This window comes from Rousettus aegyptiacus, unplaced genomic scaffold (assembly GCF_014176215.1).
Source record: "Rousettus aegyptiacus isolate mRouAeg1 unplaced genomic scaffold, mRouAeg1.p scaffold_m13_p_7, whole genome shotgun sequence".
NCBI lineage: Eukaryota > Metazoa > Chordata > Mammalia > Chiroptera > Pteropodidae > Rousettus > Rousettus aegyptiacus.
Window position 1 is genome coordinate 96703698 of NW_023416310.1, and position 22907 is coordinate 96726604.

The 22907-nt window shown below is 41.9% G+C and overlaps 3 protein-coding genes across 7 annotated transcripts in view; all 3 read right to left on the reverse strand.

Moving 5' to 3' along the window:
• The window catches only part of LOC107521563 (protocadherin alpha-C2), a 114900-nt gene extending 92020 nt beyond the window's left edge, over positions 1 to 22880 (reverse strand). The window contains exons 1-2 of one of the 5 annotated variants that reach the window (XM_036224486.1): positions 19460 to 22880; positions 2406 to 2684 (exon numbers count right to left, since the gene is read on the reverse strand). In XM_036224486.1, coding sequence (XP_036080379.1) covers positions 2520 to 2684; positions 19460 to 21856 — 2562 coding nt within the window. In that variant the 5' untranslated portion in view covers positions 21857 to 22880 and the 3' untranslated portion in view covers positions 2406 to 2519. Of the gene's footprint in view, positions 1 to 396; positions 4244 to 5864; positions 9009 to 15666; positions 15821 to 19459 lie in introns of those variants that run through there. The other 4 variants (XM_036224487.1, XM_016166367.2, XM_036224485.1 and 1 more) reach the window with 4 other exon arrangements.
• On the reverse strand, positions 13194 to 15675 carry LOC118605212 (protocadherin alpha-10-like). Its single transcript, XM_036224488.1, has one exon. It carries the CDS (start codon positions 15659 to 15661, stop codon positions 13247 to 13249), a length of 2415 nt encoding a protein of 804 aa, XP_036080381.1. The 5' UTR covers positions 15662 to 15675; the 3' UTR covers positions 13194 to 13246.
• LOC107521535 (protocadherin alpha-1-like) overlaps positions 22774 to 22907 on the reverse strand; it is a 58477-nt gene continuing 58343 nt past the window's right edge. The window contains 1 exon segment of the mRNA XM_036225066.1: positions 22774 to 22786. Coding sequence (XP_036080959.1) covers positions 22774 to 22786 — 13 coding nt within the window.

Below are 22907 nucleotides of genomic sequence, written 5' to 3' on the forward strand. Positions count from 1 at the left end.
CTGATATCAGAAGCTAAGCAGTGTCGGGCCTGGTTAGTACTTGGATGGGAGACCACCTAAGAAGACCAGGTGCTGTAGGCGTACAAAAATTTTAAAAATAAGGGATTGTAAGCTGATAAACTCCTTGCAATCTGTGAGGTCAACCAAGAGTTGCCTCGCCTAAAGAGAACTAGAATGTTTTAGTGATCAATGGCCTCCAGTTCATCAGTCTCATTCCTTAATACATAAAAATTGGGCAAATAATGAAAAATCCAAATGACTAAGAATGACCTACCACAGAAGAGAAGATATTGACGGTTTAAAGGATAACATGAAGAAAAAAAAAGAAAAAGATGATGTATTTATACTCTAACAGAAAGTTCTTAAAGGGAACAAATATATATATAACTGACTTACTTCAGTAGAAGGATTTAAGCAATCTTTTCGTGACTGTGGAAGACTGGGGCTGAAGGCCATGAGGTCGGTCTTGGGCAGGCCCTCCCCAGAACACACCTTCTGCCGCCTCTGGTGCGAGCACGACCAGCTCCCCGCCGCACTAAAGCACACCAGAGTGGGCTTCTCTGGCCTGCCCGCGCCCTCGGTGGGCGGAGCTGAGCACCGCAGCGCCGTGTACAGCAGCAGCGTGAGCACCAACAGGCTGGACACCGCGCAGACGGCGATGATCAGGTACACGTTCACATCCACCAGCGCCAACTTTGTGCCCATGGCGCCCGCCGACATTTGCGACGGAGGCTTCGGCACCTGGCTACTGTCCACCAGCGATAGCAGCACAGTGGCGGTGGACTCCAACGCTGGCTCGCCGTGGTCCTTCACCAGCACCAGCAGGCGCTGGCGCGGCGCGTCCGCCTCGTCCAAGGCGCGCGTCGTGCTGATCTCGCCCGTGTACAGCCCCACGCGGAACGGGCCCCCCGCCTCCGGCTGCAGCTCGTAAGACAGCCACGCGTTGTAGCCCGAGTCCGCGTCCACCGCGCGCACCTTCGCCACCACGTGGCCCGCACCCACCGAACGCGCCACCGGCTGGCTCACCGCGTCGCCCCCACCGCCAGCCCCAGGCGGCAGCAGCGCGGGCGCGTTGTCGTTCTCGTCCAGCACGAACACCTGCAGCGTCACGTTGCTGCCCAGAGGCGGCACGCCCGCGTCGCGCGCGCTCACCTGGAACTGCAGCAGCTCCAGCTCCTCGTGGTCCAGCGGCTGCAGCGCGTACACCTTGCCGCTCTCCGCGTGCACCGACACGTAGCTCGACAGCGCACGCTCGCCCACGCGCCGCTCCACCAGCGAGTAGGACACCAGCGCGTTCTCCTGCGCGTCCGCGTCCCGCGCAGACACCGTGAAGATGTGGCAGCCGGGCGGGTTGTTCTCCTTCACGAACACCGTGTACTCGGGCTGCGCGAATGCTGGCGCGTTGTCGTTCACGTCGGCCACCTCCACGGACACGCTGGCGGTGGCCGACAGCGAAGGCGAGCCCCCGTCCCGCGCTGTCACCACCAGCTCATAGTTTTCCACGTTCTCGCGGTCCAGGGCGCTGTCCAGCACCAGCGAATAGTAATTCTTGAAGGTGGACACCAGCTTGAAGGGGACATGGGGTGTTAGCGAGCAGATCACCTGCCCGTTGGCCCCAGAGTCACTGTCAGACACGCTGATCAAGGCGATGACGGTGCCCATCTGAGCATCCTCTTGCACAGTTAGTGACAGCGAAGTGACCATTATCTTGGGTGTATTGTCGTTCAGATCTAGAACTTCCACCAGGACCGTGCAGTAACCTGCCATGGAAGGAATCCCTTTATCAATGGCATTAACATGAATTTCATACTCATTAGTCTCTTCAAAATCCAGTTTTCCACAAATTCTGATTTCACCTGTTTCTGGATCTATTGAAAACATACACTTCTCACTTGCTGGCAAAATCATTCTGATTTCATAGGTAATTTCACTATTCAGTCCTTCGTCTAAATCTGAAGCGTTTAGTTGAATCACTCTCGTGTCGTTTGGCACACTTTCAAACAGCACTACTTTATAGCTATGCTTATCAAACTCTGGAGCATTATCATTCACATCCAGGATGGTTATTTTAATATAAACAGAGCCTGTTAGCTCAGGTTTACCGCCATCGAGGGCAGTCAGCAATACATTAAGTTCTGGCGTTTCCTCTCTATCCAAGGACTTCCGAAGAACCAGTTCAGGCAATATACTTTTATCGTTTTTCCTTATTGTTTTCAGAGTAAAATACTCATTTAGACTTAACTTGTAAGTCAAAAAAGAGTTTTCGCCGATATCCGCATCAAAAGCGCCCTCTAGAGGAAACTGAGACTCTAGAGGTGCAGATTCAGAAATAAGAACCTTTTGTTCTCTTCTAAACACAGGCGGATTGTCATTAATGTCTTTAACCTCCACCTCCACATGGAAAACCTGCAGCGGCCTCTCCACGATCGCCTCCAGATGGATGCTGCACTCCAGCCTCCGCCCGCACAGCTCTTCGCGGTCGATCCGAGAATTCACAAACAAAATACCATTCTGCAGATTTACCTCCAGAAGGTCCCCACTGCCTTTGGACGCCATCTGGAACAGGCGCGGCACCAGCTCCGCCAGCTCCAGCCCCAGGTCCTGAGCGATGTGGCCCACGAAGGTGCCGTGTTTGGCCTCCTCGGAGACCGAGTAGTGGATCGGGCTGCTCTGCGTCTCCCAGGCTGTAAGGGGCAGAAGCCACATCAGCAGGCTCCAGGCTCCTGAGCCTCCCCGCCAGGAAAACACCATTGCAGATAAGATCTCTGAAGTGGGAGTGTCAGTTTTAAGGGATGGCTCGCCTGTGAACCTTTATGAGCAGTCTCTCTTTGCTGTAAGTATATTTAGTAAGTTTTACCCAGAATTCCGGTTGATGTGGAGTTGATCACATTCTGTGAATTGTAGAAATCTGGGCGCTAGACAAATTTTTTCCTTTTCACCCTTTGAGCGTACAGCGACATCATGTGACTGATTGTGTATATACAGGAAAGATCTTGAGGTTCTTTTTGGTTTAGCCACTTCCCAGGTCACTTTAAATTATTTTGACTTTTGAATATTTTCATGGATCATTTATAAATACCTATTTTAATATGATATTAGCGACAAAGCCCCCATATATCTATTATACTGCAGTTTTTTTAAATCGTGTACTTGAAAGTCTATCATAAAATAATAATTAAAATATGGTATTTCAGAAGCTATTGTTTAGCTATCATGGGAGATAAAATAAAGAATAATATCACTCCTGCCTCTATATTGCTTACAATTCACACTTGTAATATTTTTTATCCTATAGAAGCACTTCACCTGAAGACTTTAAGAGAAAGTAAAAAATCCCTCATAAAGGAAAAAAATATTTCATTCATTCATAAAATTATTTTATTCATAAATCTGGTGAATATTAGAATTCATTATAAATATGGAAGATATCTCCGTTTTTGGTTCCTTGATGCTTAAATGTGATGACTTTCTATACAACTGCTCTTGTTTCCACAACATGTTAGAATGAGGCTTGGGTACAGATTCTGGAACGTTTTACTCTAGCACTTGTAAAGAGCTTTCATGTAAAATGTTAAGTCAAAACCTCTAAATTTCACAATATTCTAAAGTGGCAGTGGAGCACTAATGGAAAAAAGATCTTGTGAAATGTTTTGGAGACTAAACTCCTTGACTAAAGACAAATGAATATAAACTTCATAATGACCTTTTGGTTTCCCTCTAAATTTTTCCCTTCAGAGCAGTCAGTAGTTACTCAGAATATGCAAGGAAGAATTAAAAACTTTCCATAATTTTATTCATAATTTAAGACCACCTTTATGGGAAAATAAACACAGATAAGATGCCATAAAAAGTAAATATAGATTTTATAAACTCACTAAAATTCAAGTCAAAAATCTTTAAACCAATAATTTGTAACCATTCCTTCCACATATAATAATGAAGAGAACTGAGAAATGAAATCTTTGTAGAACCAGAATCTAATAATCAAGAATGATTCTACAAGCATAAAATAACTAAAAAAAAATTGACTCTTAATCAAAAACACTTAATTTTGAATTTGATGCTATCAGACTATTAAATTATCTAATATCACCACCAAGCCTCTTCATTTTCTAACTTCCATTTTCAAAATAGTCAATGTACCATAATTGCTAAGGAACTTTACAGAAAAAGTAATGTGTTGTGTAGTCCTCGCACACTGTTAGACATAATTAAGTTATTAAACAGATAGGACTATCAAAATTTAGCTTAATGCCTAAACAATCAAACTAGAAAAGATTGAAATTATTATTTTACAATTTAAAATATAATCCTGAAAAAGAATAAGTATAAAAGACACTAAATTCATAAAAACTAGTCCACGTAGTTTGGAATTATAAAAAATGTGCATTGATTACTTATGTACTGTAAATATAATGATTTGCAAACTTTAAACTCTTTAAAACATTCCAATATCTTTGTTTATTAATTTTAGATGAACTTGAGTCATTCCAAGAACTTCCTTTGGAGATAAGTAATAATGTGTGTCCTACCTAATATTACGTTTATTATATTTACAGTTTCATAAATGAAATAACTGATAGTTTAATCACTTTTGAGTCTGAAATATTTTATATTTTACTCTGGTTGCCAACTTTGATATAGAAAAGTGTTTTTAGTCAATTAATACTTAGGTACAAAAGATTATGCAGAGGTCCAAAAATGAGAACCTCGAAAATTACGATAAACGGTATGCTGTGTGATTTTAAGGAGAGAATGGCCACATATGACTTGTCAGATTCTCAAAGAAATCAGTGACTCCACCAACCTACAGGTAGCTAACGATCACTGAATTAGAAAAATGACCTAGAGGTAAATGATCTTCACTAGAATCTTCAGATGTGATTAGAGTATCTGAAAATTTCACGAACATTAGAGATAAAGTATTTAAAGATAGAAGATTTTAAAGGTGTAATGGGCAAAACCGATAATTGTCAGTAAGTTTCATTTTAATACCATTAACATTTTCCTTTCTAGATAAATCCAAAAAAAAACTTAAGAAATATGCCAGCTAACATATATCACAGATGTATAAGTCAACACCCATGCCTTTAGCAAGTTTGAATGACCTAACTAAGTAATATAAATAACTTTATTTGCCTAGGTTACTTAGGAACTATAAATCCGGGATTCTTTTCAAGTATATAGTGGATAAATCTCTAACCATTCCATGGATCGAATTTTAAAAGGACAGAACTTTTAGTTATATTATTTCAATGCAAGCCTACCAGAATGCAAAACTGAATTTTTATCTGAAGGAAAAAAAAAAAAAAGCAAGTTTAATCTAATCAGTAGAGATAAAACTAAAGATTATCTAATGGACATTAAACATATGACAAACATTTAAGAACACAGAAAAAGAAAGGTAAATCCTTTCAGACCTAATAAGGACTGTGTTCTATCTTTAATAAAAGACCGAAGTGAAAATAGTCACGTAACCTATTAATATGAAAATATAAAGGCAAAAGGTCGACAAAGATGGGAACATAGTAATTATCTACATTACTGAGAATTAGAGTAAATGAAGTGACATGAGTAAATCAGTGACAATTAGAAATTATTTCTATTAAAGCAATAACAGGAAAGTCAGTCTTGTATCTTCTTTTAACATTTTCTAAGAAAACATTAGAAGAAATAGGACATTTATTGATAAAAAAATTCTTACAATCGAAATTGGGTATATGTATTATATCGCATTTCACTAACAGACGTTCTTTAAAAGATACTAAAAATACACAGTATTTATTAAGAGTTTCTATAAAATAATCTGGATTTTAAAAACATTTAAGTTAAACTTCAAAAGAGAGGGTATCTATATTACTCACCTGCCCAGAATGATTTGATCCTGCCTCCTGCCTCTCCGCTACATCTTCTCTATCCAGACCCGGAGGAAGACTGGGGCTGAAGGCCATGAGGTCCGTCTTGGGCGGGCCCTCCCCAGAGCACACCCTCTGCTGCCTCTGCTGCGAGCACGACCAGCTCCCCACCGCGCTGGAGCACACCAGCGTGGGCTTCCCCGGCCCGCACGCGCCCTCGGTGGGCGGAGCCGAGCACCGCAGCGCCGTGTACAGCAGCAGCGTGAGCACCAACAGGCTGGACACCGCGCAGATGGCGATGATCAGATACACGTTCACATCCACCAGCGCCAACTCTGGGCCCGTGGCTCCGATCGACATCCGCGACGGAGTCTTTGGCGCCGGGCCGCTGTCCACCAGCGACAGCAGCACGGTGGCCGTGGACGCCAGCGCCGGCTCGCCGTGGTCCTTCACCAGCACCAGCAGGCGCTGGCGCGGCGCGTCCGCCTCGTCCAGGGCGCGCGTCGTGCTGATCTCGCCCGTGTACAGCCCCACGCGGAACGGGCTGCGCGCGCCCCCCGCCTCCGGATGCAGCTCGTAAGACAGCCACGCGTTGTAGCCCGAGTCCGCGTCCACCGCGCGCACCTTCGCCACCACGTGGCCCGCACCCACCGAACGCGCCACCGGCTGGCTCACCGCGCCGCCCCCGCCGCCAGCCCCAGGCGGCAGCAGCGCGGGCGCGTTGTCGTTCTCGTCCAGCACGAACACCTGCAGCGTCACGTTGCTGCCCAGAGGCGGCACGCCCGCGTCGCGCGCGCTCACCTGGAACTGCAGCAGCTCCAGCTCCTCGTGGTCCAGCGGCTGCAGCGCGTACACCTTGCCGCTCTCCGCGTGCACCGACACGTAGCTCGACAGCGCACGCTCGCCCACGCGCCGCTCCACCAGCGAGTAGGACACCAGCGCGTTCTCCTGCGCGTCCGCGTCGCGCGCAGACACCGTGAAGATGTGGCAGCCGGGCGGGTTGTTCTCCTTCACGAACACCGTGTACTCGGGCTGCGCGAACGCCGGCGCGTTGTCGTTCACGTCGGCCACCTCCACGGACACGCTGGCGGTGGCCGACAGCGAAGGCGAGCCCCCATCTCGCGCTGTCACCACCAAGTCATAGATGGACACACTCTCGCGGTCCAGGGCGCTGTCCAGCACCAGTGAATAATAGTTTTTGAACGTGGACATGATCTTGAAGGGAACGTTAGGTGTTAGAAAACAAGTCACCTCTCCGTTGGCACCGGAGTCGCGGTCGAATACCCTAATCAAAGCAATGACGGTGCTAGGCTGAATGTCCTCTCGTACTGGGAGAGACAAGGAAGTCACGGTGACTTCAGGAGCGTTATCATTGACATCTATGATTTCTACCCAGAGTGTACAGTGACCCGACATCGGGGGATTTCCCTTATCTTTGGCCTGTACTTCAATTTCATAAAACGTGTTTTCTTCATAATCTAAAATTCCATTGACCCTCACCTCTCCATTATTTTCATTTATTGTAAATAAGGATTTTCCTTTGGGCTTAATCGACATCAAGGAGTATGTTATCTCCCCATTGACTCCTTCATCTGGATCTGTAGCGTTTAACTTAATCACAAAAGTTTCTTTAGCTGCATTTTCCATCAATCTCACTTTATATTCTGATTGTTCAAATTCCGGATCATTGTCGTTAATATCCAAGACGTGGATGAAAAGCTGAACAGTGCCAGTGAGCTCCGGTTTCCCCCTATCTACAGCCGTCAGTAGCAAATTAACTTCCGGAATTTTCTCTCTATCCAGAGACTTCTTTAATATAAGAGACAGTCTATCAGTCTGCTTACTATTTGTTGGTATTTCTAAAGAAAAATATTCATTTTGACTTAGTCTGTAGGTCAATATAGCATTCTCTCCTATATCTGCATCAGAAGCGCCCTCTAGAGGAAAATGCGAGTCAGGTTGCTTAGATTCAGAAATCAGCAGCTTTTGTTGTCTGTGAGAGAACTCCGGCGGATTGTCATTAATATCTTTAACCTCCACCTCCACATGGAAAACCTGCAGCGGCCTCTCCACGATCACCTCCAGATGGATGCTGCACTCCAGCCTCCGCCCGCACAGCTCCTCGCGGTCGATCCGAGAATTCACAAACAAAATACCATTCTGCAGATTTACCTCCAGAAGGTCCTCACTGCCTTTAGATGCCACCCGGAACAGGCGTGGCACCAGCTCCGCCAGCTCCAGCCCCAGGTCCTGGGCGATGCGGCCCACGAAAGTGCCGTGTTTGGACTCCTCTGAGACCGAGTAGTGAACCTGGCCGCTCCCAGCCTCCCAGATTGCGAAGAGCAGAAGCGACAACTGCAGTCGCTGAGTGCCCAATCCCCTCTTTCGAAAACTGAACATCGCATACGACATGGACTTGCAAAATAAGATCCTTTACATTTACTGTACCAGAAACTCCAGTTTTGGGTTAAAAACCTCGCTGAATTTTTGGGAAGTTTCAAAGGATCCGTTAACAGTAGCATCCGGCATTATGGAGTGGTCTTGTATGGGGAGTTCCTGGATGTTCAGACCAAATCTTGAAGAAACTATTTCCACTAAGTGAAGAGCGACACCTTGTGCCTGAAATTGTGAGTATTGTACACTACATTCAATACCACAAAATTTGACTTAAAGAGAAAAAAATAATTTCTTGTGTTTCATGATATTTTAACCCCAAGAAATTATTTCCAAAGTGCTTGTTTATGGAATATTCAGATTTTAAATCATATTAAAACTGATAGTGCCCAACAAATGGCATTTTATTCTTGACTAACATAAAATTTAATTTTTTGTTCCTATGTTTGATTTAACAGTTATACAGTAATTTTTACTTATCTACATACATACATATATATAAATTATCTAAGTAACCTTATGAAAAGCTAGGGTGAAACGCTTGCTACAGGTATTTGAATAGTTTTACCTTTCTCCCTTGTTACTTTGGCTGCTAGGAAACTCAAAGAAAAATTTGAAGTTTTAATGACAACTATTTTATTTTTAAGTCTTGCATATTATGTTCTTATCTATGTTCACTTACCTTCTCATATTTTCCTTAGTTCTGATTCCTTACATTTACATTTAATAGTATTATTTATTTTTACATTTAATTGCATTCTTATTTACACATAATAGTGTTCTTGTTTCAAATAACTTTATATCCATTGAGGAATAATAATAAAAACAAAAATATATTTTTGAATTTGGTAGTTTAAAACACAGAATTCACAAAGGAAAAGTCTATTGATGTATATGAAATTTGTTTCATGTAAATTTTATATTCTCATGTAAGTTCCATTACTGAGTATTACGTGAGGTATCAAAATGATACTTTATGTAATGGTCTCAATGGAAAAAAGTTATCTTTCAACTATAGAATGAGTTTTATTATTATGAAATAAATAAAAATCACTATGAAAACATCTGTACCCTATTGGTATTTCTAAGTTGCCGACATTGGTTTTTGGATATCTACTCAAGATATATTCATGAGAATGGCTGAACTGTTTCCTTTTTAAAGAATTTTGGGTTTAAGATCATAAATTTATCAAAAAAAGGGGAAATAATTTTTAATTATATTTTTTCTAAGTGCCTACTAGTGCACTAAAAAAAACACACATAGAAAATAATCAAACAATTTAAATTAAAATTGACCTTAGTGTTTGTGGAAATTCAAGTTCATAAAATACCAGTAGAAAATGAAAATTGCCAATATGAGCTTTCATTGCCTGAAGTCATAATTTGGCTACATGTCCTCTGCATTTTTATATAGCCTTGGGATTTAAGGGGAAGGAAAAAGGATACAATAAAAGTTTTCAGTGGAAAGTGATTCAGAATAAATAACACTTTAGTTTGAGTATTTTGTTGTATAGTTTTGATGGTTCATCTCCAATTTAAAAATATTGAAATATAAAAAAATTATATTTATTTGTGTCGATTTTTTTATCTTGAATATACACACAGATATGTATATGTATTCTATTGCTAATTTCAGATCTAGTTCCACTTTTTTCAAATTTACTTTTTTGCTGATATTTTTTGCTAGAACTCTTATTAAATACCAAATTCTTTCTTACAAAATAAATCAGGCTCGTCACCTTTTATAACACTGAATTCTGTTATGCGTCTGTAACACAATCAGTCATATGGGTCTCTAATCAAAATATAACATTACACTAGATAACAATAGATTTAATATATTTGAAGACTGTCAGATTTATTTTGGAGAAAAGGCAAGCAACCACTTCATTATGGAAATTGGGGATTGAGGTATGACATGCGAAGTGGAGTCTTCAGAGGTAGATAGAGAGATGTACATGAGAAAGTTTACCCAAGGGAGATGAAGAAATTACATGTCTGAATTAAAATCAAATGCTAATTTAAAAAATTACTTTCCAGTAATGTGGCATTTTGTGAGTAAATGGAGTGGTACTGGACAAACTGCAAGTCGTAAAAGAGTTTTACATTTCGTATGAACTAAGGACCCATCTTCAGCATTTTGGCTGTTATATTTCAGATATAGTTGCCATCTCAGCTAGCCCCTTTAGAAGAGATTATGCTATCACAGAACTCATCTTTGAGGATAGATCTGAGATTTGGCAATAGGCTAATGCCAAGAAGTCATATCATATCAATATCATTGTTAACAATGATTTTGTAAAATCAGTTGAAAAGACTGAGGAACTTTGTAGCTGACCTTTACTAAACCAATCTGGTTAGTCTTAAGTTCCAGCTGTATGTCCTGCAAGTCATGTGTTAGAGTTCATTGTTTAATGTCCTATGAGTCCTCATCATCCACTAATACTCCATAATAGTTTTAGTACTATTACTTGTTGAAAACATAAAAAAGAGAAATAAATCTTGAATTCATTCTTGGAAACATAGAAGGTTATTCAAAATCAGTAGATTAGAAGTACTATTCAACATCGTATTAACAAAATTGTAGGATATACTCAGCGATGTTCACGCTGTGCTATCATGGCTTACACAGCCATTTGATCATAGATCATTTGTTCAGTTGGCACAAATCTCTCAGACAATTATAAAACTAAAGAAGACTGAATCTTTAAAGATGTAAACACAAAGATTTTCATGGGAAAATATACCATTAAAGCTGTCTTAAAGTATCCAATTTTGGAAATACTTATTGGAAATCCTTTGTTGCTGTTCAGGATCTCAGAAATAATCATATTACTACTTATATTTGCCCAAAACATATCCTTATTCACAGTGTTAAAAAGACAAGGTCATTTTCATATGTGTCATTTGGCTTTGGTGTTCTGCAAGAACATTGCAGACCAGAGTCTCCTGACTCTTTTCATATAGTAAATGATTATTTTTCTTATTTTTATCACTTCCAAACTGATTCATAGTCCTTATAAGACAATTCTAAATTATTTATTGATTGGATAACATTAATACCTATCAATGTGACATTAACACAAATGATGATGATTATGAACTCTTTTGAGAAAAAAAATCACTTAACAAAAATCCTAATTCCTATCTCTATTAAGGCATTGTACAATATTAATCATGAAGATAATCATGAAGAGTTTTTTTTCCTTAGCAAAACAGAAAGGAGGATTCACCGGTATACAGCTTGTGCTTGATTTTCCTACCCAGAACTATTCCTGATCAGAGAAAAGATTTACTATAGAAAACTCTACAGTGAATAAAAACAATGGGTCTAGAATCTAAAAGATATGCATTTGAATATCATCTCTATCACGTGCTAGCTGGATGGCTCTATCATGTGCTAGTTGAATAGCAGTAGACAAGACAAATATCCCTTATCTCATTTTAAAATTTTGGATAGTCTCATGTAATTTTAAGTATGTATTTTAAGCCCTTCACACCATGTCTAACAAATAGAAATAGCTCAGTCATGGTGGTATATTATAGTTAGTGATTGATGAATGGTATTCCAGTACAATAACTAAGGCATGACTTTTCCTTTTCTGAAGATTTCCTAACATTCATCCTCATGGCAATCATCCTACTTTTTAGGTAGAAAACAACCACTAATGCCTTCTCAGCATTTCTATTAGCCTCACCTTATCTACCATAACATGGTTCTCCTTCCACATGTAAATTATCATATATAATTTATTTTTCCACACACTCCAATTAAAGGGTCTCTAATTTTCTGCTGGAACCCAAAAGAACAAAATTAACCTCCACATTATTTGATTCACACCCTTACAGCCCTAAATACAAGTTCTCTGTGATTTTTTTAAAGAAAACAATTTATGTGAATATAGCTTTGTGACAATAAAGTGTTTGCATAATATGGATCTAAAGTATACAATGTTAAATTCTGAAATTCTATCAACAACACTATTGTCAAGTACTAGTGCCAAGTGGAAGTGTCAAGTGAAAGTTTCATGGTTGTTACACTCAAGTTATTTAAAGCAAGTCATTTTGAAGACCATGTGGCTTGGTGAACATAGGCAGCAGTATCATACTTCCTTATACATGGGAAGACTCTCTTAAAGCATGCACACACAAAAAGTATAAGTTTTCCTGACCTAAGATATTTTCATACAGCCTCATGGCAAGTACTATGATTGGAAAAATATCAGTATATTCAATGGTCAAATAAATCTTCTAGATAGAGTTCAATAAATTAATTTGGAGGAGAGGAGCAATGAATTCAACAGGCAATTAACAAAATTGATGTTATATTAGGAAATAAAGTAGGGAAAGTCTATCTGAAGCAACTGAAGACTATAAAGAAAATGAGCTTGAAATTATGAGGGGATTAAAGACAAAAATAATTGAAATCATCCCCAAAGACAAGGTGAAACATCACCCACTATCTCAAAGACCATGTTATTGATTAGAAACAAAATGGTTTATAAAATGAGACCACCTCAACTACCTATGCCCATAATAGGTAAACTTATAGATTATAGAAAGGTAACAATTTAACCATGTATAAATTTTTTTAAAAAAACTAAATTATGAAGTTCTGCATTATTGTGGTAATTTGAATACATAAAAATAATGAGTGGAAGGCACCACTCAGAATAAGGAAAAAAGGTAGGAAGAATGAACTTTCTGCAAAATAACAAGTAAAATATTTTAGCCTGTCCACATCCTCCATTTCTCATGAATGATCCTTACCTCCTTCCTCTCTGACTAACTTCCACATTAACAGAAAGCTTTAGTTATATATTTCATTATTGCTATTACTTTTACTATTATTATTTCAAACAACTAAATAATATTCTTGGTGTTTATGAAAAATAAATAAAATTTTTCTCCATCCCAAGGGAAAACCAAAACCAAATGAAGCAACGAACTTACAGTAATATGTTGGTGAACGACTATGTGAGTGATATTAATAGGCATTAAATAAATCCCAAAATTTCTGTACTTACATTCCCGCAAATCTCCTGTTGTTCTCCAATATCTCCAGACCTCAAAACAGGAGGAACACTAGGGCTGAAAGCCATTAGGTCGGTCTTGGGCGGGACCTCCCCAGAGCACACCCTCTGCTGTCTCTGCTGAGAGCACGACCAGCTCCCCATGGCGCTGGAGCACACCAGGGTGGGCTTCCCCGGCCCGCACGCGCCTTCGGTGGGCGGCGCCGAGCACCGCAGCGCCGTGTACAGCAGCAGCGTGAGCACCAACAGGCTGGACACCGCGCAGATGGCGATGATCAGATACACGTTCACATCCACCAGCGCCGCCTGTGGGTCCATGTCCCCTACCGATATCCGCGACAAAGTCTTCGGCGGCAGGCCACTGTCCACTAGCGACAGCAGCACGGTGGCCGTGGACGCCAGCGCCGGCTCGCCGTGGTCCTTCACCAGCACAAGCAGGCGCTGGCGCGGCGCGTCCGCCTCGTCCAGGGCGCGAGTCGTGCTGATCTCGCCCGTGTACAGCCCCACGCGGAACGGGCTGCGCGCGCCCCTCGCCTCCGGCTGCAGCTCGTAAGACAGCCACGCGTTGTAGCCCGAGTCTGCGTCCACCGCGCGCACCTTCGCCACCACGTGGCCCGCACCCACCGAACGCGCCACCGGCTGGCTCACCGCGCCGCCCCCGCCGCCAGCCCCAGGCGGCAGCAGCGCTGGCGCGTTGTCGTTCTCGTCCAGCACGAACACCTGCAGCGTCACGTTGCTGCCCAGAGGCGGCACGCCCGCGTCGCGCGCGCTCACCTGGAACTGCAGCAGCTCCAGCTCCTCGTGGTCCAGCGGCTGCAGCGCGTACACCTTGCCGCTCTCCGCGTGCACCGACACGTAGCTCGACAGCACACGCTCGCCCACGCGCCGCTCCACCAGCGAGTAGGACACCAGCGCGTTCTCCTGCGCGTCCGCGTCCCGCGCAGACACCGTGAAGATGTGGCAGCCGGGCGGGTTGTTCTCCTTCACGAACACCGTGTACTCGGGCTGCGCGAACGCCGGCGCGTTGTCGTTCACATCGGCCACCTCCACGGACACGCTGGCGGTGGCCGACAGCGAAGGCGAGCCCCCGTCCCGCGCTGTCACCACCAGCTCATAGTTCGCCACGCTCTCGCGATCCAGAGCACTGTCCAGCACCAGCGAATAGTAATTCTTGAAGGTGGACACCAGCTTGAAGGGGACATGGGGTGTTAGTGAGCAGGTCACTTGCCCGTTGCTGTCGGCGTCACGGTCGGTTACACCAATAAGGGCGATGACGGTCCCCAGTGGAGCATCCTCAGGAACAGAAAGCGTTAGTGAAGTCACTAGCAGCTCTGGAGCATTATCATTTATGTCCAAGACCTCTATCAAGATTGTGCAGTGACCAAACATTGGGGGATTTCCTTTGTCAACTGCTTCTATTTGAAGCTTCCATAACTTAGTTTCTTCAAAATCTATCTTTCCATTTACTTTTATTTCTCCACTGGCTGAATCTATGTGAAAAGATGCTTCTGGGTCAGGGGAGACATCAGTTGTAAAGGAATAAAGAATGTGGCTGTTTGAACCCTCGTCCAAATCGGAGGCGTTAAGTCTAATAACCAGTGTACCGTTTCTTGCATTTTCCAGTAATTTCACACGATGGATTGCTTTGTCAAACACTGGGGCATTGTCATTTACATCCAGCACTGTGATGTGTAACTCTACGGTACCTGTCAGCTCAGGTTTGCCCCCATCTGTTGCTTTCAGCACCAAGAGAAGTTCCGAAACGATTTCCCTGTCTAAATGTTTTTTTAGTACCAATTGAAGTGGTTTTACCTGCTCGTCGTTGGTTGGTATTCCAAGAGAGAAATACTCATTGGGGCTCAGTCTGTAAGACAGCAGAGCGTTGGCCCCGATATCTGCGTCGGAGGCGCCCTCTAGTGAAAAATGAGAGTCAAGAGCCCGAGTTTCGGAAATAAACAGATTCTTCTGCGTTGCCGGGAACACAGGCGGGTTGTCGTTAATGTCCTTCACCTCCACCTCCACATGGAAAACCTGCAGCGGCCTCTCCACGATCACTTCCAGGTGGATGTTGCACTCCAGGCTCCGCCCGCACAGCTCCTCGCGGTCGATCCGAGAATTCACAAACAAAATGCCATTCTGCAGATTTACCTCCAGAAGGTCGCCACTGCCTTTGGACGCCATCCGGAACAGGCGCGGCACGAGCTCCTCCAGCTGCAGCCCCAGGTCCTGGGCGACGCGGCCCACGAAGGTGCCGTGTTTGGCCTCCTCGGGGACCGAGTAGTGGACCTGGCCTCTCCCGGCCTTCCAGGCTGCGAAGAGCAGAAGCGAAAGCAGCAGAAACCGGGCTTCCTTCGCACATGATCCTGAAGCTAACATCATGCCTTGATTCTGGTTAGTAAATCAACATTTCATGAGTTCAAAGTTGTCCTTTTGAGATCTTACTTTTGAGCCTTTATTCCTGAGATCCCAAGTGATCATAACAATATGGGTGTGTTTATAGTCGTTAAAGCACCGGAACAGTGGAGAGTCTCTCTGGTCCTGGAAATAATCGTAATTTTCTTTGTTAAAATAATCTTCTCCTTGGAGAACAACGACATCCTGTGGCTCCAAATGGAAGTGGCTTTGCGTTTATACTAGTATTTCTTTCATTGATATTGCTTCTTCTGTGATTTCTTTGAATTGGTCCATGTTTTTCTTTGTGAGCTTTTAATTCTTTAATTATATATTCTTTGCGTGTGATCACTAGCTCTTTAAAAGTGGTTTTGTCTTACAAATTAGAATTCCAAGAAGAGTTTTATCTTGCATAGATGTCTAAGAGAATGTACTACTGCACTACTATATTTATCATGTATCTGAAGATGAAAAGTTCATATCTGTAGGTTACTATGATAGCATTTTTTAGACTTTTAGAAATTGATTATTTTGGAATTATTTCTTATTAAGTTTATTTTATTGCTAACACGCTATAATTTTCTATTGCTTAATCATATACTATGTTTAATTACTCTAAACATTTAGCCTAGTTATGTAGAAGATAACTGAAGATGTAAGTCCTCTAAGTTACTTCTTTAACACAATGGTATTTCAAATCAGTGCTGATATGCAAGCTATTTATCAGTTTATCTCTAAAGATTTGTTTTCTTTGATATTCATGAATTTACAAAGTATCACTCCTGGAAATATCAAATACAGTTATCTTTGTCTCATATTAAAGCTTTTCTTCCAATTACTATATCTGCTCTGGGTGAATGTTGTAGTTTCCATCTGAAGAACAACTTAAATTTGAATTATACCCCTTGCTATTTGTAATAATAATCTCTTTCTAATACAAAAAAAAAAACAACCCACCACCGAATCAAGAATTCAAGTTGTATTTGTCTGTTTGCTCACACCCATTTTATTCCAGAACTGGTTTAAGGAGACTATAGTATAAAGAGTAGTCTAAATCTCATTCATTCACCCAATTTTATTTTCCTGTTTATCTCAAATATAAAAAATACATGGAGCTTTTCATAATAATTATTAACAATTGCAATAAGGTTTATCAGTGTTGTCTTTTAAATAGAAAAAAAATGTTTTAATCAGTCTCAAGGCTGTTAAGGAGCTAACTATTCAATATCTGAAATCCTTCCAGTAAGATGGCAGCTACTGGGAAAATCCCAAACTTTTCTACCAAAAAAAAATGTAAATGGTTATCCAAGGGAATCTTAGGTTTTATGTCAAAGTAGTGTTTTTATTTTGAACACTTTTTAAAATACTGAGTCATAGAATCTATGCCAAACATTTATAGCTCAAACTACTTCTAATCCTTTTTTTAATTGTGGAAGCCATAAGTTCGAGACTGACATATTTGCCTCATGAAGAGCAAGAAAAATTTTAGCACATGAAGGTGACTAAATTCAGAAAAATATATGACTAAGATATAAACCTCCTCTTGCTTGCTGATTGAACAATTCAGTCTCTTTGAGAATGACTCCATGCTGAAGGGCCATTCCATTTTTAATTTATATGATTGCTTCACTAATTAAGTACATATTAAAAATAGTTTTTAAAGCCCCCAAATTCCAAGGCTATCATATTGCTAAATATCTATAAGATATTAATAAAGCTATGGGTTGGTTACCCTTCCTGAAACAGGCTATCACAAATACAATTCCATCAAAGCTAAAGAGTACTCGTGATTAGCCTTTTTAATGCCATCTACTAAAGAGTATGTTAAACATGATTGTAAAACTAAGATGCTATAATTTTTTTTTGAAATGAACTAATTTCTTTTATGGCAAAAATGTTAAAGTCATTCTTGATTTGAGAACATTCCTGGTTTCATTCTGAAATTTCAATCATTCTGCATTAAATGGAACAAACTGTCCACAAAGTTTAAAGAATATTTATCTTAATAACAGAGCCAGAGGAAGACATTTCAGACTACAATCAGTAAAATTTGTCTTTACTATCTCTCAACTCACTCTGAACTCTCTCATTTCCTCTCCTTTCTGCACTTCCTCCTCCACAGACTTTAGGATTATTATGCTGCTGGATAAAATTCTAACTTGTTATGTTAATATTTTTGTAAATGTTTGCATTTTTAAAGGAAACATATCCAAAAGGTAAAGTAAAATAAATAGGACTAAAGTGGTAAACACATAATTCTAAGTTTCATTAATAACTCACATCAAGAGTTACCTTTTGACAAGACTTTTCTGCAGAGGGGTACACTGACATTATAAAGATCTGAAAGAGAGGGCACATACAAGAGGAAGGAATGCTATATACTCTGAAATACTCTGTATTAACTTACCATCTAAAATCTCTAAGAATTGGAGACTGGCCATGGAAGGTGTTAACACTGTAGGCAATGCTAAGCTTAAATTCCTGAAACCATTGTATTTTTTAGTGTTCCTAAACTTGAATAGAGATGCCAGGTTTTTTTGGAAGCTATTTATGAGGCACATTGAATAAAAGCTAAGTCTGTATGCACAAAGGATAAAGTGATTGCTAAGAACCAGAGTCAAGATGGTAATTGCACTGCCCTTTGTTAACACCAAAATAAATAAAATTAAAAAATGAAATTATAGATATCAGGTAACAACTGATTTGAGAAAGGCATAATTAATAGAGTAGTGCCGGCCGCCATGCAATTTAATTGTCTTTCATTTCTGCATCTACATCATCCAACACAATCCTGTTTAAAATGACTAGAAAAGCTTTTAAACTAAATTGCACCGTATCAGATCAGTAGGAAACATTCGAAGAGGACAATTCCATTTTCTCTTCAAACTTCCAATATTGATTTTGATGACAGTAATCATTTTCAATCTTCTAAAATTAAAAGGGTTTTCAATTGCTCTCCATTAGTAAAATAAAATCATAATTACTTCTTCAAAGTAAAAAAGCTAATATTTGAATATTATAAGCAATACCTCATGTTGATAAAAGAGTAGGTAATGAAGAGCTACTGTATAAAATTATGTAAATAACTATGAAAATTTTCTTCTGAAAAAATAAGTATTACACACTGACATAGGTACCATGACACCAAAAGAAAGTGAAAAACATTTTAAAGTTCAAAACACTTAATTCCATAGACTAGAACATTTTTATGAATGAACTTTTAGTCTACTACTGTACTTCATACTGTACTATTAAGAATAAAGTATAAACATTGAATAGTAAAGATCTATTATACATTATAAGTTATGTTACACTACACAAATTTTAGAAAGCAAAAAGCTCATTTCTACCATGAAAAAATGGATCAGAGCAGTCTTTTTGTTTATATAACAGGATCATTTCAAAATTTAGATTTGAAAAGTAAATATACTTATGAGTTAAAATACTAATCTTACAATATTTATAACACAAAAACACTGTGGTTTATGAAAAAAACTACAACCTACATTAAATATTTGTAATAAAAATATAAATTCAGAATCAATGGTTTAATTTTAAAATTGGAGTACCAAATAAAAGTTTATGCACAAGGTACAATAGACAAAATATGAAATAAACTTTTAGAATAAACTATACAATAGGTATGACTAGATATATTTGAGGTATTATAGAAATTTGCTATATGGACTAAGGATGAAGATATTGCGAGTCACGTATTTAGGGGAAAAAGTAGTGAAATAAAATATTTACAAACAAAATATGAAAATATCAAAAGTAATAACCCACCTTCCTAGAGTGGTCCCCTCCAATAGATTGTTCTTCCACTTTCACCTCTGGTACGGGACAAGGTGGGAGGCTGGGACTGAAGGCCATAAGGTCGGTCTTGGGCGGGACCTCCCCAGAGCACACCCTCTGCTGTCTCTGCTGAGAGCACGCCCAGCTTCCCATGCCGCTGGAGCACACCAGGGTGGGCTTCCCGGGCCCGCACGCGCCCTCGGTGGGCGGAGCCGAGCACCGCAGCGCCGTGTACAGCAGCAGCGTGAGAACCAACAGGCTGGACACCGCGCAGATGGCGATGATCAGATACACGTTCACATCCACCAGCGCCGCCTGTGGGTCCATGTCCCCTACCGATATCCGCGACAAAGTCTTCGGCGGCTGGCCACTGTCCACTAGCGACAGCAGCACGGTGGCCGTGGACACCAGCGCCGGCTCGCCGTGGTCCTTCACCAGCACCAGCAGGCGTTGGCGCGGTGCGTCCGCCTCGTCCAGGGCGCGCGTCGTGCTGATCTCGCCCGTGTACAGCCCCACGCGGAACGGGCTGCGCGCGCTCCCCGCCTCCGGCTGCAGCTCGTAAGACAGCCACGCGTTGTAGCCCGAGTCCGCGTCCACCGCGCGCACCTTCGCCACCACGTGGCCCGCACCCACCGAACGCGCCACCGGCTGGCTCACCGCGTCGCCCCCGCCGCCAGCCCCAGGCGGCAGCAGCGCTGGCGCGTTGTCGTTCTCGTCCAGCACGAACACCTGCAGCGTCACGTTGCTGCCCAGAGGCGGCACGCCCGCGTCGCGCGCGCTCACCTGGAACTGCAGCAGCTCCAGCTCCTCGTGGTCCAGCGGCTGCAGCGCGTACACCTTGCCGCTCTCCGCGTGCACCGACACGTAGCTCGACAGCGCACGCTCGCCCACGCGCCGCTCCACCAGCGAGTAGGACACCAGCGCGTTCTCCTGCGCGTCCGCGTCCCGCGCAGACACCGTGAAGATGTGGCAGCCGGGCGGGTTGTTCTCCTTCACGAACACCGTGTACTCGGGCTGCGCGAACGCCGGCGCGTTGTCGTTCACGTCGGCCACCTCCACGGACACGCTGGCGGTGGCCGACAGCGAAGGCGAGCCCCCGTCCCGCGCTGTCACCATCAGCTCATAGTTCGCCACGCTCTCGCGATCCAGAGCGCTGTCCAGCACCAGCGAATAGTAATTCTTGAAGGTGGACACCAGCTTGAAGGGAACTTGGGGTGTTAGTGAGCAGGTCACCTGCCCATTGGCGCCAGAATCACGGTCAGACATGCTGATCAAGGCGATGACCGTGCCCACCTGAGCATCCTCTCGCACCGGGAGCGACAGCGAAGTAATAACCACCTCAGGTGAATTATCATTTTCATCCAGGATTTCTACTAGGACGGTGCAGTGACCAACCATAGGTGGATATCCTTTATCCGTAACATCTACATGAATTTCATAAGTGTTACTATCCTCAAAGTCAATAACATCATTTACTCTTATTTCTCCTGTCCTTTCATTCATCAGAAATTTTTTTCTTATGCTGGGTGAAACCAAAGAGCTAAAGGAATATATCATTTCCTTGTTTATCTCTTCATCCGCATCAGAAGCATTTAGCCATATTATTAACGTTTGGTTTGCTGAATTTTCATATATCTTAATTTCATAAACTGATCGATCAAATACAGGGGCATTATCATTGGCATCCAGCACCAGGATCAGCAAAGAAACTGATCCGGTAAGTTCAGGTGTCCCTCCATCAGTTGCCGTTAATAACAACTGAAGCTGAGGATTTTCTTCACGATCCAGTAGTTTTCGTAGAACAAGCACTGGGAATTTGCCTTTGTCTTTTTTATTTATAATATCAAGAATGAAAAACTCATTTGAACTGAGTCTGTAAGTAAGCATTGCGTTCTCCCCAACATCTGCATCAGATGCGCCTTCTAGCGGAAATCGAGAGTCAAGCAGTCGAGATTCAGGTATTGAGAGCTTCTGTTCTGAGACAGAGAATACCGGCGGGTTGTCATTAATATCTTTAACCTCCACCTCCACATGGAAAACCTGCAGCGGCCTCTCCACGATCACCTCCAGGTGGATGCTGCACTCCAGGCTCCGCCCGCACAGCTCCTCGCGGTCGATCCGAGAATTCACAAACAAAATGCCATTCTGCAGATTTACCTCCAGAAGGTCCCCACTGCCTTTGGAAGCCACCCGGAACAGGCGCGGCACCAGCTCCGCCAGCTCCAGCCCCAGGTCCTGGGCAATGCGGCCCACAAAGGTGCCGTGTTTGGCCTCCTCAGGGACCGAGTAGTGGACCTGGCAGCTCCCGGTCTCCCAGGCTGTGAGGAGCAGAAACGAAAGCAGCAGGCAACTGGCTTTCAGGCCGCTAGGTCTGTAGGCTAACATCATACATACCTTTTTCTTGGATTAGCGTCTAGAAGACACACAAACTCCGAATTTTCATATCCGATTTCTTACATTCTATTTTAACGAAATGGCTGAGATCCCAATGCAGCTCCCTCCTAGTCCTTGAGAAACACAGGATTATGCCTTTGTTCTAAAAAGTCATTTTGTGGGAGACAGCGACGTCCGGTGGCTTAATGTGTAAGTACAATTCCATGGGTTTAACCTTTTTCTTGATATCCTTAATTCTATTTTTACGTATCTTATGGACTGTCAAAGCCTCACATTATGTCTCTTTTGTAAATGATAACAATCATTGTTGATCCCTAGTGCAGATCCCTAGTAATGTAGAATCTCAGAGAAGTAATTTCTTCTATAACCATGATTATCATTTCACTACCAAATTTGAAAATATTCTTTATATCTGTATAATACTGAGTATTGCTGTGTTTTGTTTGACAACAAATATAGGTATTTCAAGTTCGGACACTTAATTTACTTATCTTTATCATTATTATTTTGAGATTAAATAAACATTTTTTAAGCACTAATTTCAAGTATCAATTCTCTGAAAGGTATTTGCAACTTCTGAAAGAGAAGACCACTACTTTTGACATCAGAAATTTCTCCATTCTGATTCTTATTCGCCAACTTACTAGTCGTGTGACTTGGAAAAAATAATTTAACCTTTCTTGGTCCTAGTTTCCACTTTCATAACATTCAGATAATAAGAATATGGTGGTTATGTGAATTAAGTTCCTAGGATAGTACCTTCATTAGACTAAATGCTTCATAAATGGCAATTATACTCAGGCCTTAATTTAGCCACATTTATTTCATACTACTCAAGAACAAAATTGCTTCCTTGAGGAATATTATTAGCAGTAGAATATTGTCACTCTACAATGCCTTACTGTTCAGGCTCAGTGGTGGTTCCTTTAGGAAAATAGAAAAGTGCTTTTATTGAGCAACCAGTTATACAGAGAAAAGTTTCAATTTCGATATACATTTTACATGGGAAAAAATTCTTAATTATGATGCTAAACAAGATAATTCA